This window comes from Vigna unguiculata, chromosome 4 (genome assembly GCF_004118075.2).
Source record: "Vigna unguiculata cultivar IT97K-499-35 chromosome 4, ASM411807v1, whole genome shotgun sequence".
NCBI classification, from domain to species: Eukaryota; Viridiplantae; Streptophyta; class Magnoliopsida; order Fabales; family Fabaceae; genus Vigna; species Vigna unguiculata.
This window is the reverse complement of record NC_040282.1, coordinates 1,717,452-1,742,294: the sequence shown is the minus strand read 5'-3', so window position 1 is coordinate 1,742,294 and position 24,843 is coordinate 1,717,452. Positions and strand designations below refer to the sequence as shown.

Below are 24,843 nucleotides of genomic sequence, written 5' to 3'. Positions count from 1 at the left end.
CAATTTTCCAAAAACAAAATGACAACTTAGTTTAACTGTGGCCTGTCAATTTTTATGTTTAATACTTCAAAATTAAACAAAGAAAAAACTAATTTTCTTATATTTGATCATCCTCACAGAAAATTATTTGGTGAGATTCTGAAATATTTATAACTTGTCGAAACCGCATAAAACTATCACCTAAATACTTGAGAACAGAACTTTTTCAGCTTCATGATTCACATAGAAAGCTATATATCTTTCTTTATTATTCTGAATTACAAACCTATGAAACTGGGTATTAAAGTAACAACTGTAAAAACACCTGTAGATACAACTTTTCTACAAAAGACAAAAACCATTTTATAATTCTTAAAAAAACGAAGTTCTATCCTGAAAAACTAGAACCTTTATTGACCCAAACAAAAAAAAGGTTAAACTATAATCAGTGGTCACGGAAGTCTTTCGTCCCTTCCAACGTGGCCGGTGATGGAATAGAGGTCCTCAAGTTATGTGAGAAAAACAAAGAATCTGAGTAATTCATCAATGGCGGACTCGAACACACGAACTTTGTGGAGCTCGGCGCCGCCATCATTGTCACGTAAGGGGTCATCGGAGGCTCTATAATCGGTCCCTCCCCTGCCATGAAACACGAGTTAACTTGGTTTTCTCCCATGCTGCTGCTACAATTATTTTCTTCGGTCAGCACCGACGATGCCTCATTTTCCTCGTTTCTCACAATAATCATACTTTCTCTATCACTTTCCTTGTCTCCCATCACCGCCGCAAGGCTACCTCCGGACTCCTGCTTCAACTGTTGTTGCGGCGGCGGTGGGTTGTCATCGTCCTCCTCCTCGTCCTCTGAATCCGAACGAGAGAGGCCGGTGAGTTTTTGCACCAATGACATGAAATCCTTAGGTTGAGTGTGGATAACTTTTGGAGAATGTGTGTAAATGATGACAGGGTGACGTTGTTGCTGCGGTCTGTACGATGATGCTGGCATTGCAGTGTTAACCAGGGAGGATGATATTGATGATGACGATGAAGATGAGGATTGTGGTGACGATTTTTTTATGAAATGAGATTCCTTGCTGATTTTCAAAGGTGGTGGTAGCAATCCATTGGTGGTGTTTTTGTTATTGGTGGAGGTGATTTCTCTCTTTGAATGGAAGTGTGAAGGGCTCATGGCTTTTGGTTTTGAAGAAAGGTGACAATCGCTCACACGAGAAACAGTTATGGTTATGGAATCGATGATTGAGTTTGCTTTAATTGGATCTGAAACAGCGAATAAAATGAAGGTTATGGTTCTGTGTGGAGACGATGGAGGCAAAGATTTGGAGAGATGAGTGTGTTTGTATATATAGAATTTATGTTTTGCATGAGCCATGCAAGTGCTAGCCAGTGGGAACGTGACACGTACGCAGTGTGAGAATTCGGGAAGGGTAGTTTGAGGTTTTCCTTAAGATGGAAGAAGTGCTGAGGTGGCGGGAGAAGCGAAATGGCGCGAATGAGTCGATGGGTGGGCTCCACGCGTCACTCTGCGAGCGGTGTTTTCCATGTCGTGGTGTGGCGGCGCATTCGAAGGAAAAAGTTAAGGTTGTTCCTCCACAAAACATGAAAAATTCCGAGAATAATGTTTAATAGTAAGAAGATGGAAAATGTTTTTTTTTTTTTACATTAAATTAGATGCACCAGTTATAACTCATTTTGGTATTTAAAAGAGTTAATTTTTTTGTATTTATAAAAAAAAATTTGAAAGATAAAATAGTGAATATAAAGTGTGTAAAAATTTATTAAATGTCAAAATAATAGTAACCACAGAAAATTTGCATTGCTAGTAAAAAATTATATAGGAATATATATATATATATATATATATATATATATATATATATATATATATATATATATATATAATTGTGTTGAATATCTTAACCAAAGAGATAGTTTCTTAGATTATTAATATTTTTTAAATTAATTATATTTTTTAAACATTAATATATATATATACAATTTTGATAAGATATTTAACATGTCAAGTTATATTTTATAAAATTAAATAAAAAGGATTTATAGCCTTTTTCATCCTGTAAACTAAAACTATAGTTTTAATTTTTATGATCGGTAATTTGTAACTTAGTGTTTTGTAACACTAACCAATCGGAAAATAATATATACATCAAATTTATGGAAAATATAATATTTTAAAAAAAAAAATATTTTTGACCTCAAATTTATTGAGATAACGTCAATAAATACATTTAAGATACTGTAATGAGATTTTAAAGATAAAATGAAAAAGTAGTTTTAAATATGAACATTAGTTTCCTTAATTTTTATTTGGAAAAGGAGAAGTGATTTTAAAAGATAAATTGTTATTTCTCTCTGTCGCAACCGGAATCGCGACGGGAAGGCGAACCGAAAAAGAAAACGGGTTTGAAAAGAGATTTGGGAGTCGCCACCATAGTTATTCTGGAAAACTATGGAAAACCATAAAAATAAGACAAGTCTGCGAAAAACCAGATTTTGGATCCGGGAGTCGGTTACGCGTAGGGAAGGTGTTAGCACCCTACAGCGCCCGCCCAAGGGCGGTACCATTAATTAAGAATGCAAAGTTGCTGTGATTTTCAAAATGTTAATTTTCCCCAAAAATAATAAGACGAAAATGCTAAAAGAAACAAAATATTTTTTTAATTTTTTTGGGCCCGACAAGGATTGACCTTGGTCCTACGTATTCTCATTTAAAGTGAGAAATCAGGGTTACGTAGTTCTTTAGAGAAACGATTTGGAAAACAATTGAGAAAATGATTTGATTTTTTGAATGTGAACCTGACAAGGACTGGCCTTGCTCCTACGTATCTCACGGTGGAGAATCAAGGATCACGTAGTTCTTAAAAAGACTTTTGTTTTGAAAATGTTGATGTTTTTATATTTTGGAAATTTTATATTTTTTTGTATTTTTTGAATTACTTGAAAATACGTGTCACACGACGCGGGCGGTCGGACAGACACTAAAAGGGAAAGAACTATTTTTGGTATTTTTGAAAATGAGTGTCACGCGGTGCGAGCGACCGGACAGACACAATAAAGTGGAAGAGAATATTTTTCATTTTTTTGGATTTATTCTATTTTTTGTAATTTTTGTAATAATTTTCAAATATTTGTTTTTGTTTAGAAATAATAAAAAAAACGAAAATCAATAATAATAATGAAAAAGTAAATAAATAAATAAATAAACAAATTATTTAAGAAGGATGAAAGTGGAAAACAAAACATGGGGTACGTGAGTAATTAGTGAGGGTGTGTGCATTAAAGATGGGAGTGCAGCAAGTAAAATAAGGAAAACAAGCCCAAAACATGTAAAGCACAAATGGGTTCTGCAGTCAGCAAAAGCGGTGGTGCCATCAGCAAATATTGGGAGGTGTATGTATAGTAAAACAGGGGCTGCAATGAGTAAGATAACAAACAAACCCAATGGATTGTATGATCAGGAAAACTGGTGGTGCAGGAAGTAGTCACTAATGGCGTGAGTAGTGAAACATGGGGTACGGGATCCTAATGATGGGAATACACGCAGCGTAAAACAGGCCCAAAACTAACATGAGACATAGAGCGTGGGTAAACAACAGTGGGGGTGTAGGAAGAAAAAGAAAAGCCAGGTCACTTTCCTTTATTCTCTAAAAAACAAAAAAAACCTAACTAAGGTCGAAGCTCTCCCCGCAGCCTCTTCTTCTCGACACCACCAACACAGACGCAGGCCCTGGGACGCGCGTCTGCACGACCTTAAACGCCGGCGACGCGGCCACCGTCGACGGAGCTGCCGGGGCTCGTGCCGCCGTTTCGACTTCATTCTTTTCTTTTCGCGAGTGCTCCTTGGTTCTCGTCTTCCGCGTGCGAGGCTCCTTCGTCGCACTTCCGTGGCCAACCAAGATTTGCCGCCTCCGTCATAGCTGGCCACAGGCACCACCGGAGACACAAGCCTACACTAGCGGCGTCGGCGTCGAGAACCCAGGGATGCTCGAACTTAGCTCACTCTTCGCACCACCGCTACCAAGACCGCCATCACAACGTCGTCGTCGTGAAATGGGAGCAGATTCTAGTTCAGTTCTTCCTTTCCTCACATCAGCGTGGCTGAACCCTAGTTTGCACGCAATCTGCATCGGCGAAACTCTGACTCGCCGGCGGCGTTATCCCACTCACCTCACTGTTCTCTGTTTCTGATTTGTGCTAGGTTGGATGAATGGATTTGGGTGTCTCATTGTATCGGTGGGTCTAGGATGATGAATAGAGGTTCCCCAATTTTGGTTATTTTTGTGAAGGTTAGAGATTGATGGAAGAGTGCGGGATAGTGATGATGATTTTTGTGTCCAGGAGTGTATAGGATACGAAGGGGGTGTGGGTTACAGGTTGGTGAGATCGAGAACGAAGTTCATACTGTGTGTGAATATGCACTATCGGTGGATTGTTCGTGAACAATAGTGAAGCGGAGAGGGTAATGGTAACGTGTGTATTCTGGTTGCGGGGGTTCTGATAGATTTATTTTATTTAGATGCAAGATACAATCGTATGCAAATGGAGGTGACGACAACTCCCATGGGATCAAGAATCAACAACCAATAGAAAATGTAGCACAACACAACACCATATACATTCAAGCATTTAAAAGTCAGATGATTTTATGTTCATCAGAGCTATCGGTGCTTACCTCTTGTAGATCTCTTTTATGCCTCTTGCCGTTACTTCTCAAAGGTGTTACTCCTCCAACCGGTCCCAGTGCTTTTTTCTTCCACCTCCGTCCCCTTTTCCAACTCTCCTCCGTTATCTCTTATGTTCTCCCCCCGTGTGTGATGTCTCTTTGTTATTTTCTTATGATCTCCTCATACCCCCAACCAAAACCTCCCTTTTCTTTCATACTCTGTATTCAAAAAGAAAAACCCCTGCTTGGACGTTGCGTCTCCTTTTCTATGGCTCTGTTACCAGCCACCCTATACCTATGCTCTACGACTGCCATGGTGCCACAGTAATACACACACAGATATCCAACATTTCTATTTTTGTGCAAAGACACAGAGATGGAGTAAAATCTGAAGGTTTCAACGTTTCCCTTGCATGAAGAGGGAACCGTCAGCAGAGTATTTACGTTTGACTTCCAATTTTCACCTTTTCAATTCATCTTAATTTTTGTAAAATATTACAAAATATATATAAAATATAATAAAAACAATAAAATAAAAATATGTGTACGTATAACAATAGAAAAAATAAAAAAAGTAAAATAAATAAATAAATAAAAATAAAAGTAAAACTAAAGCTAAAATAAGATAGAAAGTAAAAATAAAAAAATGTTTATACTTTATGTTCACTTTTTTTCTTTTATTTTCTCTTCTCTTAATTGTTATCAAAGTCAAAATCTTATTTCTTATCCGGACGAAATTGGGTGTTGACACTCTCAAACCATGATTAGAGTTTTGACTATCTAATAATTGTACATCGTTTAGGATTCGATGTCAATGACAACTTAAATATATATTGCTCTTCCAAATTTCTAATATGTCTTTTAAGAATAAAATCGTGACATGAGCTTCAAGTTTTAAAGCATATAATATATTTCAATGAACTCGGGATCAGAAACTATTTATAAAAACTAAAAATCAAGAACTAAAGATAATTTAAATACCTTTCTTCTCTAACCATTGAGACTTTTTAAGGACAAAATCTTAAAAAAGTTTTAAGTTCCAAATGGACAATATTCAAATATGGTAATTGACCTGAATGGTGATATTTACATCAAATCTTAAATTTAGTCATTTTAGTGTTTACAACTCATTTCAAATAAAAATATTATTTCAAAACATTTTAAGAATCTTAGTTTAACTTAAGTAGGTAGTTGCTTGTTAACAACTCTAAAATGAAAGGAGAAGAAAAAGAAAGTTGAAATTTCGACCTACACTACACACCTAAACACATCTAATTTGATTACCCAAATCAATTTTTCAAGATTCGTATGAATTGAGATAACAATTTTCTTTCAAACTTTAAATCTTAACACTTACATTAGGGAACAAAATAAGAACCAAATTTTAATTAGTTGAAAATGTTCTATATGCAATTACTTCTAATTACTGATAAAAAAATGATGAAATATTGCTTAAAAAATTTAAATAATACATAAATAAATTTAGAATATCATTTTTAGAAAACAAAAAATGATTAAAAAATAAATAACTATTGTAAATTATATTTTTAAAATATAACTTACAGTTCAATTTTATCTTTTTTAAATACCTTTTATAAGCCATTCTAACCCCATTTTAATTCATTAACATCTGTAGTGGAGTTTTTATAGTTGAAAATGAATTTTCTCAACGATGAATAATTGTCTTTTTCCCATTGTCTGTTATACTTTTCTGTCACATTTGTACTGTTGGGAGACTATGTCTTCTGTTATACAATTCTCCATTTTCAGGAATTCTGTGGGCTTTTAACAATGTCTCTATCTATAATTTTTTATCACTTTTTTTGGGTTCACTTCAAATTATTATTTGTTTGAAGAATAAAACCAAAAACAGACCACCATCATCATTATCATTTAAAATTTTGGACAAAATGATCATTTTAGAAATTTAATTGAAGTCTTCAAAATTTGAGGATTTATTTAACTTCTTAATATATATATATATATATATATATATATATATATATATATATATATATATATATGACATGTTACGAGATACATTTAATTTCAGACGTTAATTTGACCCTTTAAACTAAGTTATTGTAAAATACTCAATTAATTAGTTAATTTTAACGTTGCTTATTCAATTTTTTGACTAGAATAAAATTATACTAGTTATATAAGTGAAAGAAAGTGAAAGTTATGAGGGGGAAATTAAAAAAGAAATCGTAAAAAAATATTTTCTTTTTCTATAAAACAAATACAATATTTATACATTACCTAAATGCTAAACCAGTGCGTTACTTCAATTAGATTAAGATCTCTCTTCATTGTTGTTTTATAAAAGGTCTAAAAGTAATGTTTTTTTTCATTAAAAGCATATATTTCACAGAGATAAAAAAATTAAAAATACATTTTCAGAAAAAGATTATTATGTTTAAATATTAAAATTATTTTGAAAACGGTTGTTGATATTTTTCTTATAATCTAGAATAAGTACAATTAATGAGTCAATATAAGTGGGTGAATTTTTAAAATACTATTTTATTTTCCAACATAGTTTGAAAAGTAGTACTTATTTATATATATATATATATATATATATATATTCATGGAGGCCATTAGTTTTGACCAACTTGCATGCGGCTACACCACATGCATGTGGGTCCCATAACAGGTCCAATTAATTGCAGCCGTTGATGCTCCAACTGAATTTGATTCAGCCGGCCAAGATCTAGTACCACTATAAAATTGTGGCTGGGTCCCACTCCTTTGTTATAAAATATTACCTTTTTATTTCCATTTGAAAATAATAATTCTTTTAGTTTCTTAAGATATATTTTTTAACATCTCCGTATATTAATAGAAATCGAAAAAATATTAATTATGTTATCAAATACTTAGGTCAGTTAAATTGAATAGTGGGTTTGAATTATTGAAATCTTTATATATATATATATTTTATGGATGAAAAAAGATAATGTTATTTACATTAGAAAATATATAAATTTAAAAAATTCTGAAAAGGTAAGAAATGAAGGAATTGTAAAAATGGCGAGTAAATTAAGAAAAAAGATGACTAAATTTGTAAAGGATTTATTAATTTTAAAATTTATTATTTTACAATTGAGTTAATATCATTTTTTACTAAATAAGTTGCATTAGATGTTTCTTAAAAATCTTATCAAATTACATAAGTTTATCCTATATTTGTTTATTTAAGTATTAACCTTTTATTTTATACATTACATTAATATATCTTCATGGTTTAAAAATATGATAGTTTTTTTCATGTGATGAGAATCTAAGCCTGTCTAAATAACTTTTGTAAACAAAAATAAACGTTTTCATACAAATATTTTTATAATTAACACACATAAAACTAATTTTAATGTAACTTTTTATTTTGGATATTCATCTAACCGTGTCTCTTTTTGTGGACAGACTTGGCTTCATTTCCCACTTAGTGACTGTCTTATATAATCTGATCTTCTGTGTTACCTGAATTTTCTTTTTCTGTTTCTTTTTGTTTTTCTCTAAACTTATCCAAAAAAACAAAATTAGTAAGTGTCTATTTCAAATACCATGATTTCTATAAATGCATAACTTACTTTTGATAACAAATTATTTTTCCCCACAGACAAATTTAGAGACTATTTATTTCAAACAGATGAATGTATGTTGGATTAATTTTATTAACATTACTACAAAAAGTTTATATTACATAACATTTTTTCGTAAATTTATAAAAAATGAAAGACTTTTTTCTATCATTTTTCTTAAAAGTCTTAATTGATATGTAATTTTATTGAGTAATTAGTTTTTACAAAATTATAAAATTTACAAATATTTTGTACAAAATTTATTGTAAAAAGTGTTTTATACAAAATATTTTGCAAAAAAATTGGTAATATTTTTCTGCAAATTTTTTTTATAACAAAATTTATAAGTATCTTTCATAAATAAATTTTAAAACAAAATTGACAGGTAATATAAGTTTTTTAGTAGTGTAAGGAAAAATATTTTGTAATAAAAATTTATTTATTAACTAATTTTATATGTTTGCTCAAATTTATTTAAAAAGTACCATAATAAGACATAAAAATATCAATTTTTTAAAGTAATTTAGTAGCTTATAAGAAAAAGACAAAAAAGAGAGTTAAAAGTATAAAACATTGTTTATGTCTTTTTTCTGGACAAAAATATCTCATAAAATCTCATAATAAGTTATTCTCAAAATGGTTATGTTTTTATCCTCTTCTATTTTATCAACATTTTTCTATAAACTATTTTGATGATAAATGAAGATATATACATATACTTTCTCATATAAAAATTAAAAATAAATAACCTTTTCTAACATTCATTTTAATAAGTAAAAACAAATCGATGCTAAGTTTTAAAAACACAATCACTTACATCTTAGTTTTAAAAATATTTAGTTGTTGATAAAACAAAAAAATTTTAATTATAAAAATTGAAAAATAATTCTTTTAACTATCTCTTTAATTAATAAATATTTAAAAAAGTTTCTTTAAACAATTATATTGAAATAAAAATTAAAAAAATATTTAAATTAATAGATGACTCTGAAATCTAAAAAAAGAAATTAGGCCGTGAGCACTACACATACATATATAATCTGTTTAAAACTACAAAAAATATGATTTCACAAAATTTTATATTTTGTGTAAAGGATCTATGTTTAAATAAAACTAAAAAACATTGATTTTCACATATTTTGGCATTTTCTCATTTTCATGTTAACTTTTTTTGTATTTATTCTTCTCACTAGATACGAGATGAGACATTTTGTCAATGACTTTTAATAAGACAGATATATCACACCCTTTGTTTATAATGTTTAAACTTTCATTATGTAACCCTATTTTAATTAAAAAAGAATGTATTTTGTTCACATGTTTAAGCCAAGAGGAGAACTAACAATACACTTTTTTTTAACACACTTTATTAATATTGATTAAAAATATAAATTAGAAAAATAACTGTTAAATATAAAATAAAAGTCAAATGTTGTAATTTCTATAAAGTTTAATTTCTAACAGAATCTATTGAAGAAGATGAAAACAGAAGGTATCTTCAAGGATATTTCCCTTGTGGAAACATTTTTGTTTGATTCTGTATCCGAATTGATACACAGATCCAAATTAAACAGGCTATTATTATCCTTAGATTAGTATGCAGAACAAATGATGTGACTAAAAATAATAAGTTCAATGTAAAAAAGTTGAAAAATGGGACCCACCATTTGGAACAGGAACCTTTGCAAAGGTGGCTGAGGGACACAAAATGTTACACTTTAGATTTGATTCAAAGTTTCCAACTTGTGAGCACTTCATTTCTGTCCAAGGCAAACGTCCTCTTATGCTGCATCAAAGTTTGTTTTTTTTTCATTCTCTCAGCTGACTTTTCATCTTCTCGCTTTCTAATATCTTCTGAATTCTAACAACCCTTCAAGATTTGTCAACTCCCAAACATTCCTCCGTTCATGGTTTATTTTTCATCCCCATGAGTCTTTGGCCTTGGTCTTTGAACTGACATGGATAGGAAAAGTTGACACTTCAGGGAATTAAAAGAGTCAATCACCAAAATTTGAACCCAAAAACTTCCCTTTTCTGGTTTTGGTGCTTACCAAGAGCAAAACAATGAGCTTGAAGAAAAAGGCCTTTTCAATTAACATTGAAGAGGCTGCTGTGGACTTTTTCAACCATCTCTTGCAGGAGAAGCCCAGAATTCCAGTTTTCATTCCTCTGATTCTGATTGCTTGGGCTGTTGAGAGATGGCTCTTCTCTGCCTCCTCTTGGGTTCCTCTTGCTCTTGCTGTGTGGACTACCATACAGGTTCTCAATCCTCACTTTTATCATCTCTTTATGCTTCTGGCGCAAATATGTTTCCAGAAAAAAAGTTATTTTGTTATGGATCATCTTGCCTGATTAATCAATTTGATTGCATATTAAAATGCATTTAGTATTTCTTGATTTTGTTGAATCGGGGCAATTTCACAAGTCATGCTTACTTGTTAGATTTAAGTTCTTTTTTGAATAAAAGTGATAGAACTGAGCGTCATTCCTTACCACAGGTCATGTGTCAAATGCGTCAATGACACGTTTAGATTGTTAACCAATCCTACCAAGCTTTTTTTCCCAATTATGTTTCCACAAAATAGTTTCTTTGTTATGGATCATGTTAAGCATTTGTTATTTCTTGTTCTTTGTTGAATTGGGGTAGTTTCATGATGCATCCTTACCTGTGAGGTGTGAGCTTCTTTTTTTGTAACTTACCAAAAAATATGTTGTGTAACTTCAAATTCTGTGCAAGCAAATCTCCCTGATTTATCATCTGAGTTGAGTTATTGACTGCTTTTTCAGTGGTGTACTATACTAGTAGTTAATATGAGGTGCTGCTTTTTCATTTTCAGTATGGGAAATACCAACGCAAATTACTCGTGGAGGACTTGGATAAGAAATGGAAGAGGATCATACTGAATGTCTCGGTACTTTTTTCCCTACCTATCCACCTTTCCACCTTTTCACCTTGTAGTGTGACTTTTGAAGTTGACCTCAAGTTCCTGTTCATATAGCCCATCACACCATTGGAGCATTGTGAGTGGTTGAATAAGTTGTTGACAGAAGTCTGGTCCAACTATTTTAATGCCAAGTTTTCAATAAGGCTATCTGCAATTGTTGAGGTGAAATTTCACTACCTTTTCTCACTTGCTATATACATCGATTAGTTTTTCATCCTTATTCAAGAGACAATACAGAAATTGTTGTTAAATAGGTTCTTCTTATTTGGTTGCACTACACATATATACGTGTATGTATGAATGTACAGTATGTATGTACGTACAACATATTACATACACATTCTTTTTTCATCTATGATTTAAATGGATTGTCTAGACTGTACTTATGCTTTCAAAATACAGAGGAAGTGTGTAGAAGTATTGAACTATCAAACTTATATTACAGTAAAAGAATGTAACTTCTGTTAAGTGTGCATAGCAGAAAACGTTAGACTCTGAACTACAGAAGCTACCTGCTTCAGACTTTAGCTCTCAATTCATATATTGAATGAAGAAACAGAATGCTATGCTGATTATGTCTTGGCCGATAGGACCAATAATTACTTGTTTACCTTTCGTCATATAATAAATTAAAAGTGGTCATATAATGTTACATGATTTTGTCAGATAAACTTCTAGTTAATGATTTGTTAATGTTACATTTTATGGTCACAATCCTTCGTTCTGTTCAATTCTCTCTTTAGACATGTATTTTGTATGATGATATATGAACTAATCTAATTTCTAATTTTTGTGTCTCTAGAAACGTATAAAGCTCCGGAAACCGAGACTTCTTGTAAGTAATCATGTTTCGTTCTATGATAGAAATTTAATTAGTATATCAAAATAGCTTGAACACTTTATGGAGATTGGATATTTGTGTGATGTGTACTAAATACAGGAAAGAGTTGAGCTACAGGAGTTTTCACTAGGATCATGCCCTCCTAGCTTGGCTCTGAGAGGGATGCGTTGGTCAACTATTGGTGATCAGGTTTTGGTTTCCTTCTATTTCAAATGTCACTAGTAAATATAATTCTTATATATTTAATCTTCCCTTAAATCGTACTTTTATAGTGATTTTGGTAGTTAGAGAAAAAAGGAAAAATAGGGGAGGGGGGAATAGGAGTAGCATTTATATCATCATCTGTTTTTGTGAGCAACGTGAGAAACATATTCTTGTCCGAATCTGTATTTTTCATTTGTCCTTGATGTGTTTTGCACCACCACTATAATGCAATCACCAGGTTTTTTGGTATTTTCACTGTTTTTGTTGCCCTCTTTTCTTCTATTGCCACTGCTTTTTGTGATCTATATGAGCAAGTGGTTGGCAAATTTTCTAATATGCATAGTTTGGAAAAACTAAAGCTTTACATGCAAATTAAACATTGAAGATAGTAAATAATGAATCTATGAATGCCACCTAAATGACTGTATTTGACTGTCCTACGTCTATTACCATTGCTTAATTTGCTTGTAAGCTAGTTTACCTGTTCAGCATTATTTTTCTTGAGGTGTATGACTCTGTGCTCTGTCTTTAAGTATCAATATATTACTAGATATCCGAGTTTTTGATCAAGCATTCTTGTTGGCCTTTTGCAGCGATTTCTGCAACTGGGTTTTGATTGGGATACAAGTGAAATGAGCATTTTGTTGCTTGCTAAGCTTGCAAAGCCGTTGATTGGAACTGCTAGAATTGTGATTAACAGTCTTCATATCAAGGGTGATGTATGTAAAGCTATCCTTTGCATTTTTTCTTCTTTAATATGTGAAAATATGTATACTGAAGTAAGAGACATATGACAAATTTGATTTGAATTTGAAGCAAGTAGTTAACCCTTGATACTTTAAGAATTGTCAACCTATATTACCAGCTTATTGCAGTTACTGTTAAATTTTCTTTCTTTAGTTATTGGTCCTGGTCACAGATTTTCCTGCATTGCTAAGAAACTGGTTTAATCATTTTTCTTTTTCGTTATATTTATTTTGCAGCTTCTTGCTACGCCAATTCTTGATGGAAAAGCACTTCTGTACTCATTTGTATCAACTCCTGAGGTGAGAATAGGAGTTGCCTTTGGAAGCGGTGGGAGCCAATCACTTCCTGCCACTGAATGGCCTGTTGTTTCTTCTTGGCTGGTGCGTTACCATCAAGTTTAATATCATGCTAGTAGAAAAGTTACAAAGTTGTCTTTCTGAGTTAAATTCCCTAAACTCTCTTATATTTCATGGTGCTATTGTAGAAAGATATACACACTCTTTGGTTCAACTGCGAGTTTAGGAATTCATTTTCCCTGCAGATATCGAACCTTATCCTATAATGGATTTCAATCTGATGCTTAAGTTGATGGATATTTGTTTCCAGATGGTTATAGGCTTAATATAAGGACTGCTAGTCCCAGATACCTCTATCAAAGAAGAGGAGATGAAGAAGTATTTTCACAAAATTTATTTTGGAGAAATTGTAATATAAATCAGGTTGAGTCTCTGTTAATTAATTAGAAATTTAAGCCAACATGAGAAATAGTTGATAACTGATCATATTGAAATAGCTTCATCAGTTAACAACATGTCAAGTAGATGTTTGATATCACATGCTCAATATCGTAAATTCTCTCAATGTTTTTTTATTACTTTCTGTTTCTCCAGAGCAGCTTGTTATGTTTCATACTGATTGGAAGTTTGCACTTTTTGCAGGAAAAACTTTTTGCTGACACCTTGGTAAAAACCATGGTGGAACCTCGGCGACGTTGTTTCACTTTGCCTGCAGTTGATTTAAGGAAAAAAGCAGTTGGAGGCATTATATATATTAGAGTGATTTCAGCGAATAAACTTTCTGGTAGTTGCTTTAAGACATCTAGGAGGCAACCAAATGGTTCAACCAATGGTTATTCAGAGGAGAATTTTGATGACAAGGATCTGGAGACATTTGTAGAAGTAGAAGTTGAGGAATTAACCAGGAGAACAGATGTTAGATTTGGTTCAACCCCAAGATGGGATGCACCATTTAATATGGTTTTACATGATAATACAGGAACTCTTCGTTTCAATCTTTATCAGAGCCATCCCAACAATGTGAGGTGTGACTATCTAGCAAGTTGTGAAATCAAGGTACTTCCTTTGGTCAATGTTCTCTTTTTTGAGCTAGCAACAGGAGAATAACATTTACCTATAAGTATTATATTTGTTCAGTCATTATTTCTTTTCAAGAAGTGCTTCTTTGTCTTCTATACTAATATTGTGATAAATTAATATTTATGCCTTTTTGCAGTTGAGGCATGTTGAAGATGATTCAACAATAATGTGGGCCATAGGACCTGATTCTGGAGTCATAGCAAAGCAGGCACAGTTCTGTGGAGAAGAAATTGAAATGGTTGTACCGTTTGAGGGCCCCAACTCTGCCGAGGTACAATATTTTCTTTCTTGTTATAACCAATAGCTGTGTGTATGCATCATATCTCTTTTCTTTATTCTTCTCTTACTGGTTTCTAATCTTAGAGCTCAGTTCAGAATGCCCTTTTGTCACATGTACTTAAAAGTAGATAATTGATTTTCCTTTCTAAATGGAAAAGAAATTGTGATTGAATCAAAGATTTTATTCATTTCACCTCATAATTTTTTCAGTTGAAGGTGAGCATTGTAGTCAAAGAGTGGCAATTTTCTGATGGTTCGCATAGCTTGAACAGTATCCGGAGTAGCAACTCTCAGCAGTCAATTAATGGATCACCAAATTTTCAGTTAAAAACTGGAAGGAAAATTAGTGTAACTGTTGCAGAAGGAAGGGATCTTGCTGCAAAAGACAAAAATGGAAAATTTGACCCTTATATCAAATTGCAATATGGAAAGGTGAGTGGCAGGCACTGCATGTCTGTGAGACAGTACCAGTTCTTTCATTACTTGATTAACTGAAGTTGTAAGTTAAGGTTGTTGGTTTAACTAGTTTTGTTTTTAACAAATTTTCTAGGTTGTCCAGAAATCAAGAACTGGTCATACTCCAAATCCTGTCTGGAATCAGACATTTGAATTCGATGAGATTGGTGGTGGGGAATACTTAAAAATAAAAGGCTTCTCTGAAGAAATTTTTGGAGATGAAAACATTGGTAGTGCTCATGTGAATTTGGAAGGACTGGTTGATGGCTCAGTGAGGGATGTATGGATCCCTCTTGAAAGAGTGCGTTCTGGAGAATTAAGACTTCAAATATCGGTTAGAGTGGATGACCAAGAAGGATCAAAGGTGTGCTTATACATGGAAATTAGTAATTCTTTCAACCATTCAGTTACAAGATGAATATAGAATGCAAAAGCCTAAACATATTATTTGCTTATCATCACTGTAAATAGTGATTATTTCAGTCATTTCACTCACGGTTTTTTTTCACTGCTTGGATATTCATGCTAACATTTTGCAATGGACAGGGTTCGAGTTTTGGCTCAGGCAATGGTTGGATTGAACTTGTTCTGATAGAGGGAAGGGATCTTGTTGCTGCCGATCTCAGAGGCACAAGTGATCCATATGTGAGAGTACACTACGGAAGCTTTAAGAAAAGAACAAAGGTTGGAATACTTCATCCTTGGTTTCTTTTTCATGAAATTGAATGTCAAGATGTAAGAGAATTTGGTATCTAACTTAGTCCAATTCATTCCTCTCTTTTTCCTTTAGAATTTCTCAATGTTTTCAACCTTGATATATTTTACATGTTCTGAAGAGAAATCTCTTGCCTTTTTGTTCAGATGTTATACCCTTGATTTTTCACAGTATTACACGTTTCCTTTTCATTTCCATATCTTTCTTTTACTTCATCTTGGTAAATTACAAAACTAAAAATACTTACCAGCAGTGGCATTGTGTGTAGGTCATATACAAAACTCTTAATCCTCAGTGGAACCAGACCTTAGAGTTCCCTGATGATGGAAGTCCCCTAATGCTTTATGTCAAAGATCATAATGCATTATTACCCACATCAAGTATAGGTGAATGTGTTGTAGAATATCAAAGGTTGCCTCCAAACCAGATGGCTGACAAGTGGATACCTCTCCAAGGGGTGAAAAGGGGTGAAATTCACGTCCAAATCACTAGAAAAGTTCCAGAGTTGCAGATGAGGCAAAGTCTAGACTCTGAACCTTCCTTGAGTAAACTACACGAAATTCCTAACCAGGTGAGATCTTCATACGCCATGACTGAAAAGTGAAAGGAACCCTTTTGTAACATAAACTAATTCAGCTCAAAGGATAAAGTGTTTGATTATTTTCAACGAAAAAGCTCATACCTTTATTATGATTTTCATTTCATGCTGTTATTCTAACACATTGTGTGAATTGGGGTTTACCAGATAAAACAGATGATGATCAAGTTCAGGTCCTTCATAGAGGATGGAAATCTTGAAGGACTCTCTACAACATTGAGTGAGCTAGAAACTCTAGAGGATACACAGGAAGGTTATATAGCTCAGCTGGAGACTGAACAAATGCTTCTTCTCAGCAAAATAAAGGAACTTGGCAAAGAGATCATTAATTCTTCTCCTTCCCTCAGCAGAAGATCTTCTTCAGCTGGAAATTGATCTGCATCTGCATAGTATTTATTGTTTATACTTTTCCCATGCACAATATTGTTTGTGGGAATCATCAAGGACAGATTTTGTACATGTTTTCCTAAACTAGATAGCCTTCTTATACCACACATATAGAGCTTGTACATGGTTATTTGATCATTTTCTTTTTTTGTTTCTCAAGATCATTTCTGGGTACAGGGATGCACAATAAATGGAAGGAGATACCCTATTTCACACTTGCATAGGAAACTAGGTTCTGCTATGGATTTTTGTAATTAATTACTATTTTATCGTGGTTGAAAGGAATGATGTTTTGCAAAGATGAATCTGTTACTCTGTTGTCTCTAGTTTTCAGTTTTTACATCTAATACTCAATATCTAAACTACTAGGACTCATCAAATGTTACTTTTAACTTTCAAATGGTTGTAAAATAAATTGAGTTTCAAAATACCATTATTCCGAATGGAAAAATGTTATCCAACTCCATTTGACAATTATGTAAGGGTAAAGTTATAAAAAAAAGTAAATTTTTGTATTTGTAAAAAAAAAAAAAGTGAAAAGTAGTAAAAGATCGTGTGAAATGGATGGAAAATTATTTAAGGGGTCAATATCGTTGCCCAAATTTGAAAGATGTTATACTGACACCATTTGACATTGTAAACGCAAAATAGTCATAAAAAAGTAAATTTTTATATTTTTAAAGAAAAAGAAATTGTGAGAAGCAGTGAAAGATGGTGTCAAATTGAAAAAAAAAAATATGTGACACTATTGAAGAACCATTTAGCATTTATCTAGAGATAAAGTAGTCATAAAACAAATTTTATTATTTACAAAAAAGAAGTGAAAGGTGTTGTCAAAATGATATAAAAAAAATTGTTTTAAAATTGAAAAATAGTAAAAGGTGTTAATAAAAGTAGGTTTGGCAAAACGGGTCGGACTGGCTGGCCCGTCACCAATAAACGGGTTGGATATTGTAACTCGTTCCGTCTTAGGACGGACTGGCGAGCCGACAGGTTAAATTAAATAAATTTAACTAAAATAGGAATTTATTTGAACAAAACATAATCAACTCATAATGTGAATAATGTCAACTTTTACACTCTATCGTTTTCAATTTAAACAAATGAAATTGAACATAATTTAACAAATTAGAGATCAAATGCATAAAAAAAATAAAATTGAACAAAGTAGACCAAAATAGTATTTAAACCTTATAAACTAAGTAAGGAAGTATAAGAGGGAATAAGATAATTTTTAATATTTTTTACAAACATAAATATATAAAATAAATTATTTGTTTTGTATCTATTTTACTTCATCTTATTCTTTTACCTTGTTATCTCTTGTAATTATTAAAATTACACACTTATATTTTTGCTTTCTTATTTTAGAATTTTTTTAATATTTAATGAATTCTTTCAATTATAATTAAAATCTTTAAAATAAATTTCTTAAGTTTTCTTAACTCTTATTTTAAAACTTTCCATTTCTCTTTTTGTTTTTTACATTTAAATATTTAATTGATAAATTAAAATTCTTTAATAGAAATTTAAATATTTAAAATAATATTTTAAATTTAAACAAATCTTAAATAAATATTAAAATTAATTAATAAAATTAGAGATTAATATTTAATCTAAAAAATATATAGATTAACATTTAAAATTAATTAATAAAAACATGTTTTATGTAATAGTTTAAAATTAATTAATTTTATGTAAGTTAAAAAAACTTCTCAAACAAAAACATCTTATCATGTTACCTTGTGATCCTCCTCGTCACTCTCATCCTCTGCAACTTTCTCTTCATCCAAACTCAAACAATGCTTCACAAAAACTAACACTAACATAGTACCTCAGCAATGGCGTTCTCTAACACTTGTAAACTCTCCGAATTTTCTTTCTCAACACTCAACCCTCCTCCTCCTCATCGCTCTTTCCACAAATTCCCATTTCGCACACTCACCTTCGCTTCTCTCCCAACCCCTAAACCCAACGTGTCTGCACCCTGGCTCACCAAATCGCCCTCTCCCAAAAGGGTCACCGAACCCCTCACTGCCGACGACCCAATTCACCGGACAACCCCAAAACAACCGCAGAACGCCGTCGAGAGGATCGTCCTTCGGTTGCGCAACTTGGGTCTGCCTTCAGAAGAAGAAGAGCAAGAAGAACGACAGCAAGAAGTTCCGGCAAGTACTCCGGCGCCGGCGACCGGAGATGAGAGGCTGAGCGAGTTGCTCCGGCGGGAGTGGGTGCGGCCGGACGCCGGGCTGGTGGGCGAGGATGGGGAGGAGGAGATGATGCTGCCGTGGGAGAGGGAGGAGGAGAAGGTGGTGGTGGTTGGGGGTGGAAGGGATGAAGAAGGGTTGAAGAAGAGGAGGGTTACGGCTCCTAGTTTGGCTGATTTGACCCTTGAGGATGAGTTGCTGAGGAGGTTGAGGAGAGAGGGGATGCGTGTGAGGGAGAGGGTGAGTGTTCCCAAGGCTGGACTCACTCAGGAGGTGATGGAGAAGATTCATAAGAGGTGGATGAAGGAGGAATTGGTGAGGCTCAAGTTTCACGAGGAACTTGCGAAGGATATGAGGAAGGCTCATGAGATTGTTGAGGTTCAATTCCTACCCTTTCTCAACACTTAACATAAACACATAGCATGTCATAGACACCAATTACTGTTTCAAAAAGATTCATGGACATCGAGTGCCAATCTTTACCGAGAGAGAGAGAGAACGAGAGTGAAGTGTAGATGTGAAAAAAGTGATGTATAATGTGTTTGGTTCCTAGATATGGTTTTTCATGTTTACTAAAAGGCTAGTAGTTATAGCTTTCACATTCTCAATGGTTTCCAAATGCATGTATAATTTGACAGGAAATGAGATAGAGATGCCAATTGAGTGTTTGCATTGTTGGGATGTCCAAAAGTATTATTTACGAGTACTTCATCGTTGTTCTTGTCTTAGGCTCTGTTTGGAGAAATTTCTCAGTAAACGATATAATGCATTGGAGAAGAAAATTAAAAAACCAATGAATTGAACTTCTTCTAGAAGTTTAAATGAGCTCATGTACATTGCTATTGTACTTAAGTCAGAGAAGAGATTACCTTTATAAAGTTTAAAGGCATAAGTTGAGCATTTACCTCTCTTATATGTGCTTATGGAGATTTTTCTCCATTTTGGGTCGTGTTGAGTTTTGAGTTGCATTGTAAGTGTGCATTTGTTTTCTTCCTTTTCTGTCAATTTAGAAAGTTGCTACTTGCTGTGTGATTCTGTGTATGTTGAATGCTGATGTTTCGTTTGGGTTTTGTTTGAGGAACAATGGACTGATTAGTTGTAGTGTGCAGCGTCGAACTGGAGGATTGGTTACATGGAGGGCAGGGAGTGTTATGATGGTGTATCGTGGTATTGATTACCAAGGACCTGACTCGAGGAAGGAAGTTAATGACAAGAAAGGTAATGAATTTTTTGTGCCTGATGTCTCATCAGGAAGTTTGTCGAAAAGTGAAGTCAGTAATGCAGTGTCATCTCTAGAAAAGAGTGAGGTGGTAGAGAGGGAGCAAGAACAGTCTAAGAATTTGACAGAGGCAGAAGCAGAGTACAATGCACTTCTTGATGATTTAGGTCCCCGTTTTGTTGGATGGTGGGGTACGGGGATACTTCCTGTTGATGCTGATTTACTTCCAAGAACCGTTCCAGGTTACAAAACACCGTTTAGGCTTCTTCCTACAGGAATGCGGTCTCGACTGACAAATGCAGAGATGACCAATTTAAGGAAACTTGCAAAATCACTTCCTTGTCATTTTGCCTTAGGTAAGATTCATCCACTGCAATATTTATTGAATTTCTTTTCCTTTGTGCTTGTATAAATCCTTTTCTTAATTTTATGAAGGGAGAAATAGAAATCACCAAGGTCTAGCATGTGCTATTCTTAAACTTTGGGAGAAAAGTTTAGTTGCAAAGATTGCTGTGAAACCTGGCATCCAGAACACAAACAATGAACTGATGTCTGATGAGCTGAAGGTTTGGTTATTTGTAATTTGGAAATTTTGACTTGTGCAATCATGCTCTTGTCATATCTAATACATCTCATTCCATCGATGTCTTGACCTTTCAATTAATACACACTTGGATGTAAAACTTATGTTAAGTTTTTGGATCTAATCTAATTATTCCTTGAAGCTGCTGGCTTTGCTTTAATTCAGTTAGAGTCACTAATCAGAATTATAATTTGTTTTTGCATGTATATTTGAGGAAACCATTGGTTTCCTTTTCCTATAATTTTATCAGAAATAAATGTAGCTAGTTAGGAATAATTAAAAGGTTACTATACGCTCACAATTAATATGCCTTCACATTTTTTTGCCAAAACATCATTCACCACTAGAGTTATTTTATGTTTTAATGTTATCGCAAAACAATTATGTTATATTAAAGATATAATACATTCTCTGGGCTTAATCTGTGTAATGTGGCTAGATATTTTTTTTTCTCCATGTTCATTTTATTGCTTAGAAATGATGCGCTTCTAGCTCTGTCAATTTCAGTTTGAAAAGAGTGATTTTTTTTCTTGTTTTGCTACAGATGTTAACAGGAGGTACCTTGCTGCTAAGGAATAAATATTTCATTGTTATATACCGTGGGAAAGACTTCGTTCCGACAAGTGTGGCTACTGTTTTAGCTGAAAGAGAGGAAATGACAAAGCAAGTACAGGATGTTGAAGACAAGTTCCGGTGCAGAGCAGTTGATGCAATTCCAACAGGGCAAGGTGAAGCTACAGCACAGGCTGGGACTCTAGCAGAGTTCTACGAGGCCCAGGCTCGATGGGGAAGGGAAATATCTCCCGGAGAACGGGAGAAGATGGTGGAAGAAGCTGCCAAAGCCAAGACTGCTAAGCTTGTCAGAAAAATTGAACATAAACTATTTTTAGTAAGTATCTATATATTTCTATATGGCAGTGATAGCACTTGGTTCATTTCACCTGAAAGTCAGACTGGGTTTATAGTGCATTGGTGGATATAACTTATTCACGTTATTTATTTTAGTAGTCCTCAGATTGGAATTCTTTGATTGATTAGAATATAAATCCTGCCAGCTTTTTTCACCTTTAATTTTGGCTTCAGTGTGATTGTGTGGTTGCAGTAGGTTGTAATTTATTTCTACAATATTTGTGTATAGGAGTGCAGCATAATATGATAACAGTTATTTTTCTGGTTGTCTTTACAAAACTGGACTTTCTTTGTTCATCATATTTACCATTCTATTGTCTGAACAGGCCCAGACCAAAAAGCATAGAGCAGAAAAGCTCTTAGCTAAAATAGAATCGTCGATGGTTCCAGCTGGTCCTGATTATGACCAGGAAACAATTACAGATGAAGAACGTGTTATGTTCCGTAAAGTTGGTTTAAGAATGAAACCATACTTACCACTTGGTGAGTAATTTTGAACTATACAAAAGTTGCTCTATTCTAGCAATGCAAAGCTGACATCTTTCTTTGATAATCTCCAGGTATACGTGGTGTTTTTGATGGTGTTGTCGAGAATATGCATTTGCATTGGAAACACCGAGAACTTGTAAAATTGATGACAAAACAAAAGACTCTTGCTTTTGTGGAAGACACAGCTAGGTTACTTGAATATGAGAGTGGCGGAATACTGGTTGCAATAGAAAAAGTTTCCAAAGAATTTGCTCTTATTTACTATCGTGGAAAGAATTACAAGCGGCCAATTAATCTGAGGCCAAGAAACCTTCTAACGAAGGGAAAGGCACTAAAGAGACACGTAGCCATGCAACGACACGAGGTTCCTGTTTTCTATATGACAATTACTGATCTATTTCTGACTTCGTATCTATGATGTTACATTTGGTCTTGTGTGAATTGTGCAGGCTCTGAGTCAGCATATTACGGAACTGGAAAACACTATAGAACAATTGAAAAAAGAACTTGTAAGTACTGTTGACTTATCAGAAATTATTTAGTATTATTTTGATGTAGTGGAGAGGTTTCTGCTAACAGTTAGACAGAAATGACTTGATTGGTCACAGTCCTTAAAAAGGGTTTCTTCATTATCACCACTTGACAAGACAGCAACTACCCCCTCCCTTGGTCATGTTATGAAGTCGTCAAGTGGCTCCAGAATTAGTTTGGAATGGTCTATATCTGAAAATCTTCTGTTCTTAGCCCCTACTTCTTCTTTGTCCAATCGTAGCATTTATATCTTTCTAGAATTTCACTCTGCTTAATTAAATGTGAACTTGACAGCCTATTAATAGATCAGAATTGTGGTTTATAAACGCCCTTTTGATATTAAGTTAGGTAGAATTGATTTTTGATGGAATTAACTTTGAATAGTTGAATGTGATTAGACGTGTGTCTAAATTAATCCGAACCAAATATGCAGATTAGAATGTTTTTCATTGGAAAATTTGAGAATTGATTTTCTAATTTTAAAATAAACCAGGGCTATATTAGCTAAGTCTTTTAAATTTAATCAGGATAAGCCTCAAGATTTGGATGATGAAGATGGGGCCAGCACAGAGGAAGAGGATCATAACCAAATAGACAACATCTCAGAATTGACCCTAGTAAGTTTATTCTCTTGTCTGCCTGATTTTGGTAAGGCTATCAAATAGCTTTTGCCAATTTAATACTATTTCTAAATGGTAGCTCGGGCATTTATAATTTCCTTTATAACTCAATGGTAAGTTTTGGAATTTATTAAATGATTAATATGGAATTCGGTACTGCTTATAATAATATTTACTTATTATCAGCTGAAAGAGGGTAAGTGGGAGAAAGATTGAAAGAAAGAAATAAGAGCAAAATTAATTTTTAACTACAATGACAATTAATTTGTCCAGTTATTTGGAATGCAGAGTGAGAATGAAGATTCTGATGGTTTTGATGATGAGGAAGAAGGTGACTGGTTAGATGATGGGGAAGATAGTGATTGGGAAGATGATGAAGACCCAAGTTTTCCAAATTCATAAGTGATGAGCATTTTTGAAGACCGGTTGACATATTTGTATTGAATTTTCCTGGATCACATCTTCCGTTACATGTGGCTTAAAGGTATTACCTTTGATACTGATCATGTAGCTCATAAGTTTGCATTTGCAACATACTTCATTTTAGGAAAGCATAATAAACCCGAGTTATGCAATTTGGATGCCATGCCTTAGCTCTGTGATTCTTTCATCGCCAATACTAGAAGTAGTTGACCTCATGCGCTGGTTGTAATTCTCAATTTTGCTCAACGGTTGAGGCATTTTTTTTATCCCTTTATAGGGATTAAATGCAGTAATTTTCTCCACATGTAGGATAATCAAGAGGCAGGCTAAAAGCAACTTGTATGGTTCTTCCTCTATTACCACATTCTTTTGAGATGAGATGGTGTTCATTTATTCAAACTTGTACAAAGATGTGCCTAGATTCGTGGTCTTGCAGCAGCAAAAGTTCATCATCCATTATCTACTTCTCTCTGGTTTTTCTACTACCATCTTTTGAGCGGCATGAGTCTGTGCCTCCACATTGTAGCTGAGCTGATTATTGTAAATCTTCACATTGTAATAGGCTATTTGGTAAAGGATAATTCTTCTCCTGTACTTACTATATTGATATTATTATGCCTTCCTGAGTTTTTTATTTGTTCTTTCAATTCAGTGAAGTTGACAATAAATGTACTAGGCTGATGTAATGGGATAATAGGCACAATTTTGGTTATAGCTATTAAACATGCTCTACTGTCCATTTTTTGTTACAATTTTTGCTTGACTTTTTGTTGATAGTGGTATTATGTGAAAAGTATTTAAGAGAAATTTAATGATAAATTTTGAATGTGAAAGAAGGCACAAAGGAATTTGGCAAATAGGTTCATGCAATAATCTTAGAATAGAGACAATATTTTTTGAAAAACAAAAGCTGAACTTATTTTAAACGAACCAAAAATATATCTTATCAATCCTTTTCTTTATTTTTCTTCTTTTTATCTATTTTTCCTTTCACTTACACATACCAAAAAAGGAATTTCCATGCTCTAATTACGTGAAAAGCAAAAAGGGTTGAT

General features: G+C 33.4%; 3 protein-coding genes across 4 annotated transcripts; 2 read left to right on the top strand and 1 right to left on the bottom strand.

The window, feature by feature from the left end:
* Positions 1–273: 273 nt before the first annotated feature.
* LOC114182732 (VQ motif-containing protein 20-like) lies at positions 274–1,598 on the bottom strand. The gene has a single exon (XM_028069665.1). It carries the CDS (start codon positions 1,364–1,366, stop codon positions 425–427), a length of 942 nt encoding a protein of 313 aa, XP_027925466.1. The 5' UTR covers positions 1,367–1,598; the 3' UTR covers positions 274–424.
* An 8,388-nt stretch (positions 1,599–9,986) lies between these two features.
* LOC114182291 (synaptotagmin-5-like) lies at positions 9,987–17,106 on the top strand. The gene is made up of 14 exons (XM_028069132.1): positions 9,987–10,518; positions 11,097–11,171; positions 11,259–11,366; positions 12,007–12,039; positions 12,145–12,234; positions 12,843–12,968; positions 13,233–13,376; positions 13,935–14,348; positions 14,509–14,643; positions 14,862–15,083; positions 15,202–15,471; positions 15,654–15,791; positions 16,091–16,393; positions 16,568–17,106. The coding sequence occupies exons 1-14, from the start codon at positions 10,324–10,326 to the stop codon at positions 16,793–16,795; spliced, it is 2,481 nt and encodes an 826-aa protein (XP_027924933.1). The 5' UTR covers positions 9,987–10,323; the 3' UTR covers positions 16,796–17,106.
* A 1,434-nt stretch (positions 17,107–18,540) lies between these two features.
* On the top strand, positions 18,541–24,537 carry LOC114182117 (CRM-domain containing factor CFM3, chloroplastic/mitochondrial-like). 2 transcript variants are annotated; one of them, XM_028068892.1, is made up of 10 exons: positions 18,541–19,392; positions 20,124–20,589; positions 20,669–20,799; positions 21,361–21,705; positions 22,052–22,208; positions 22,286–22,578; positions 22,664–22,723; positions 23,273–23,362; positions 23,654–23,849; positions 24,098–24,537. In XM_028068892.1, exons 1-9 carry the CDS (start codon positions 18,649–18,651, stop codon positions 23,765–23,767), a joined length of 2,400 nt encoding a protein of 799 aa, XP_027924693.1. In that variant the 5' UTR covers positions 18,541–18,648; the 3' UTR covers positions 23,768–23,849; positions 24,098–24,537. The 2 variants fall into 2 exon arrangements, with proteins under 2 accessions (XP_027924693.1, XP_027924694.1); XM_028068893.1 differs by having other exon boundaries at positions 24,066–24,537.
* The last annotated feature ends 306 nt before the right edge of the window (positions 24,538–24,843 follow it).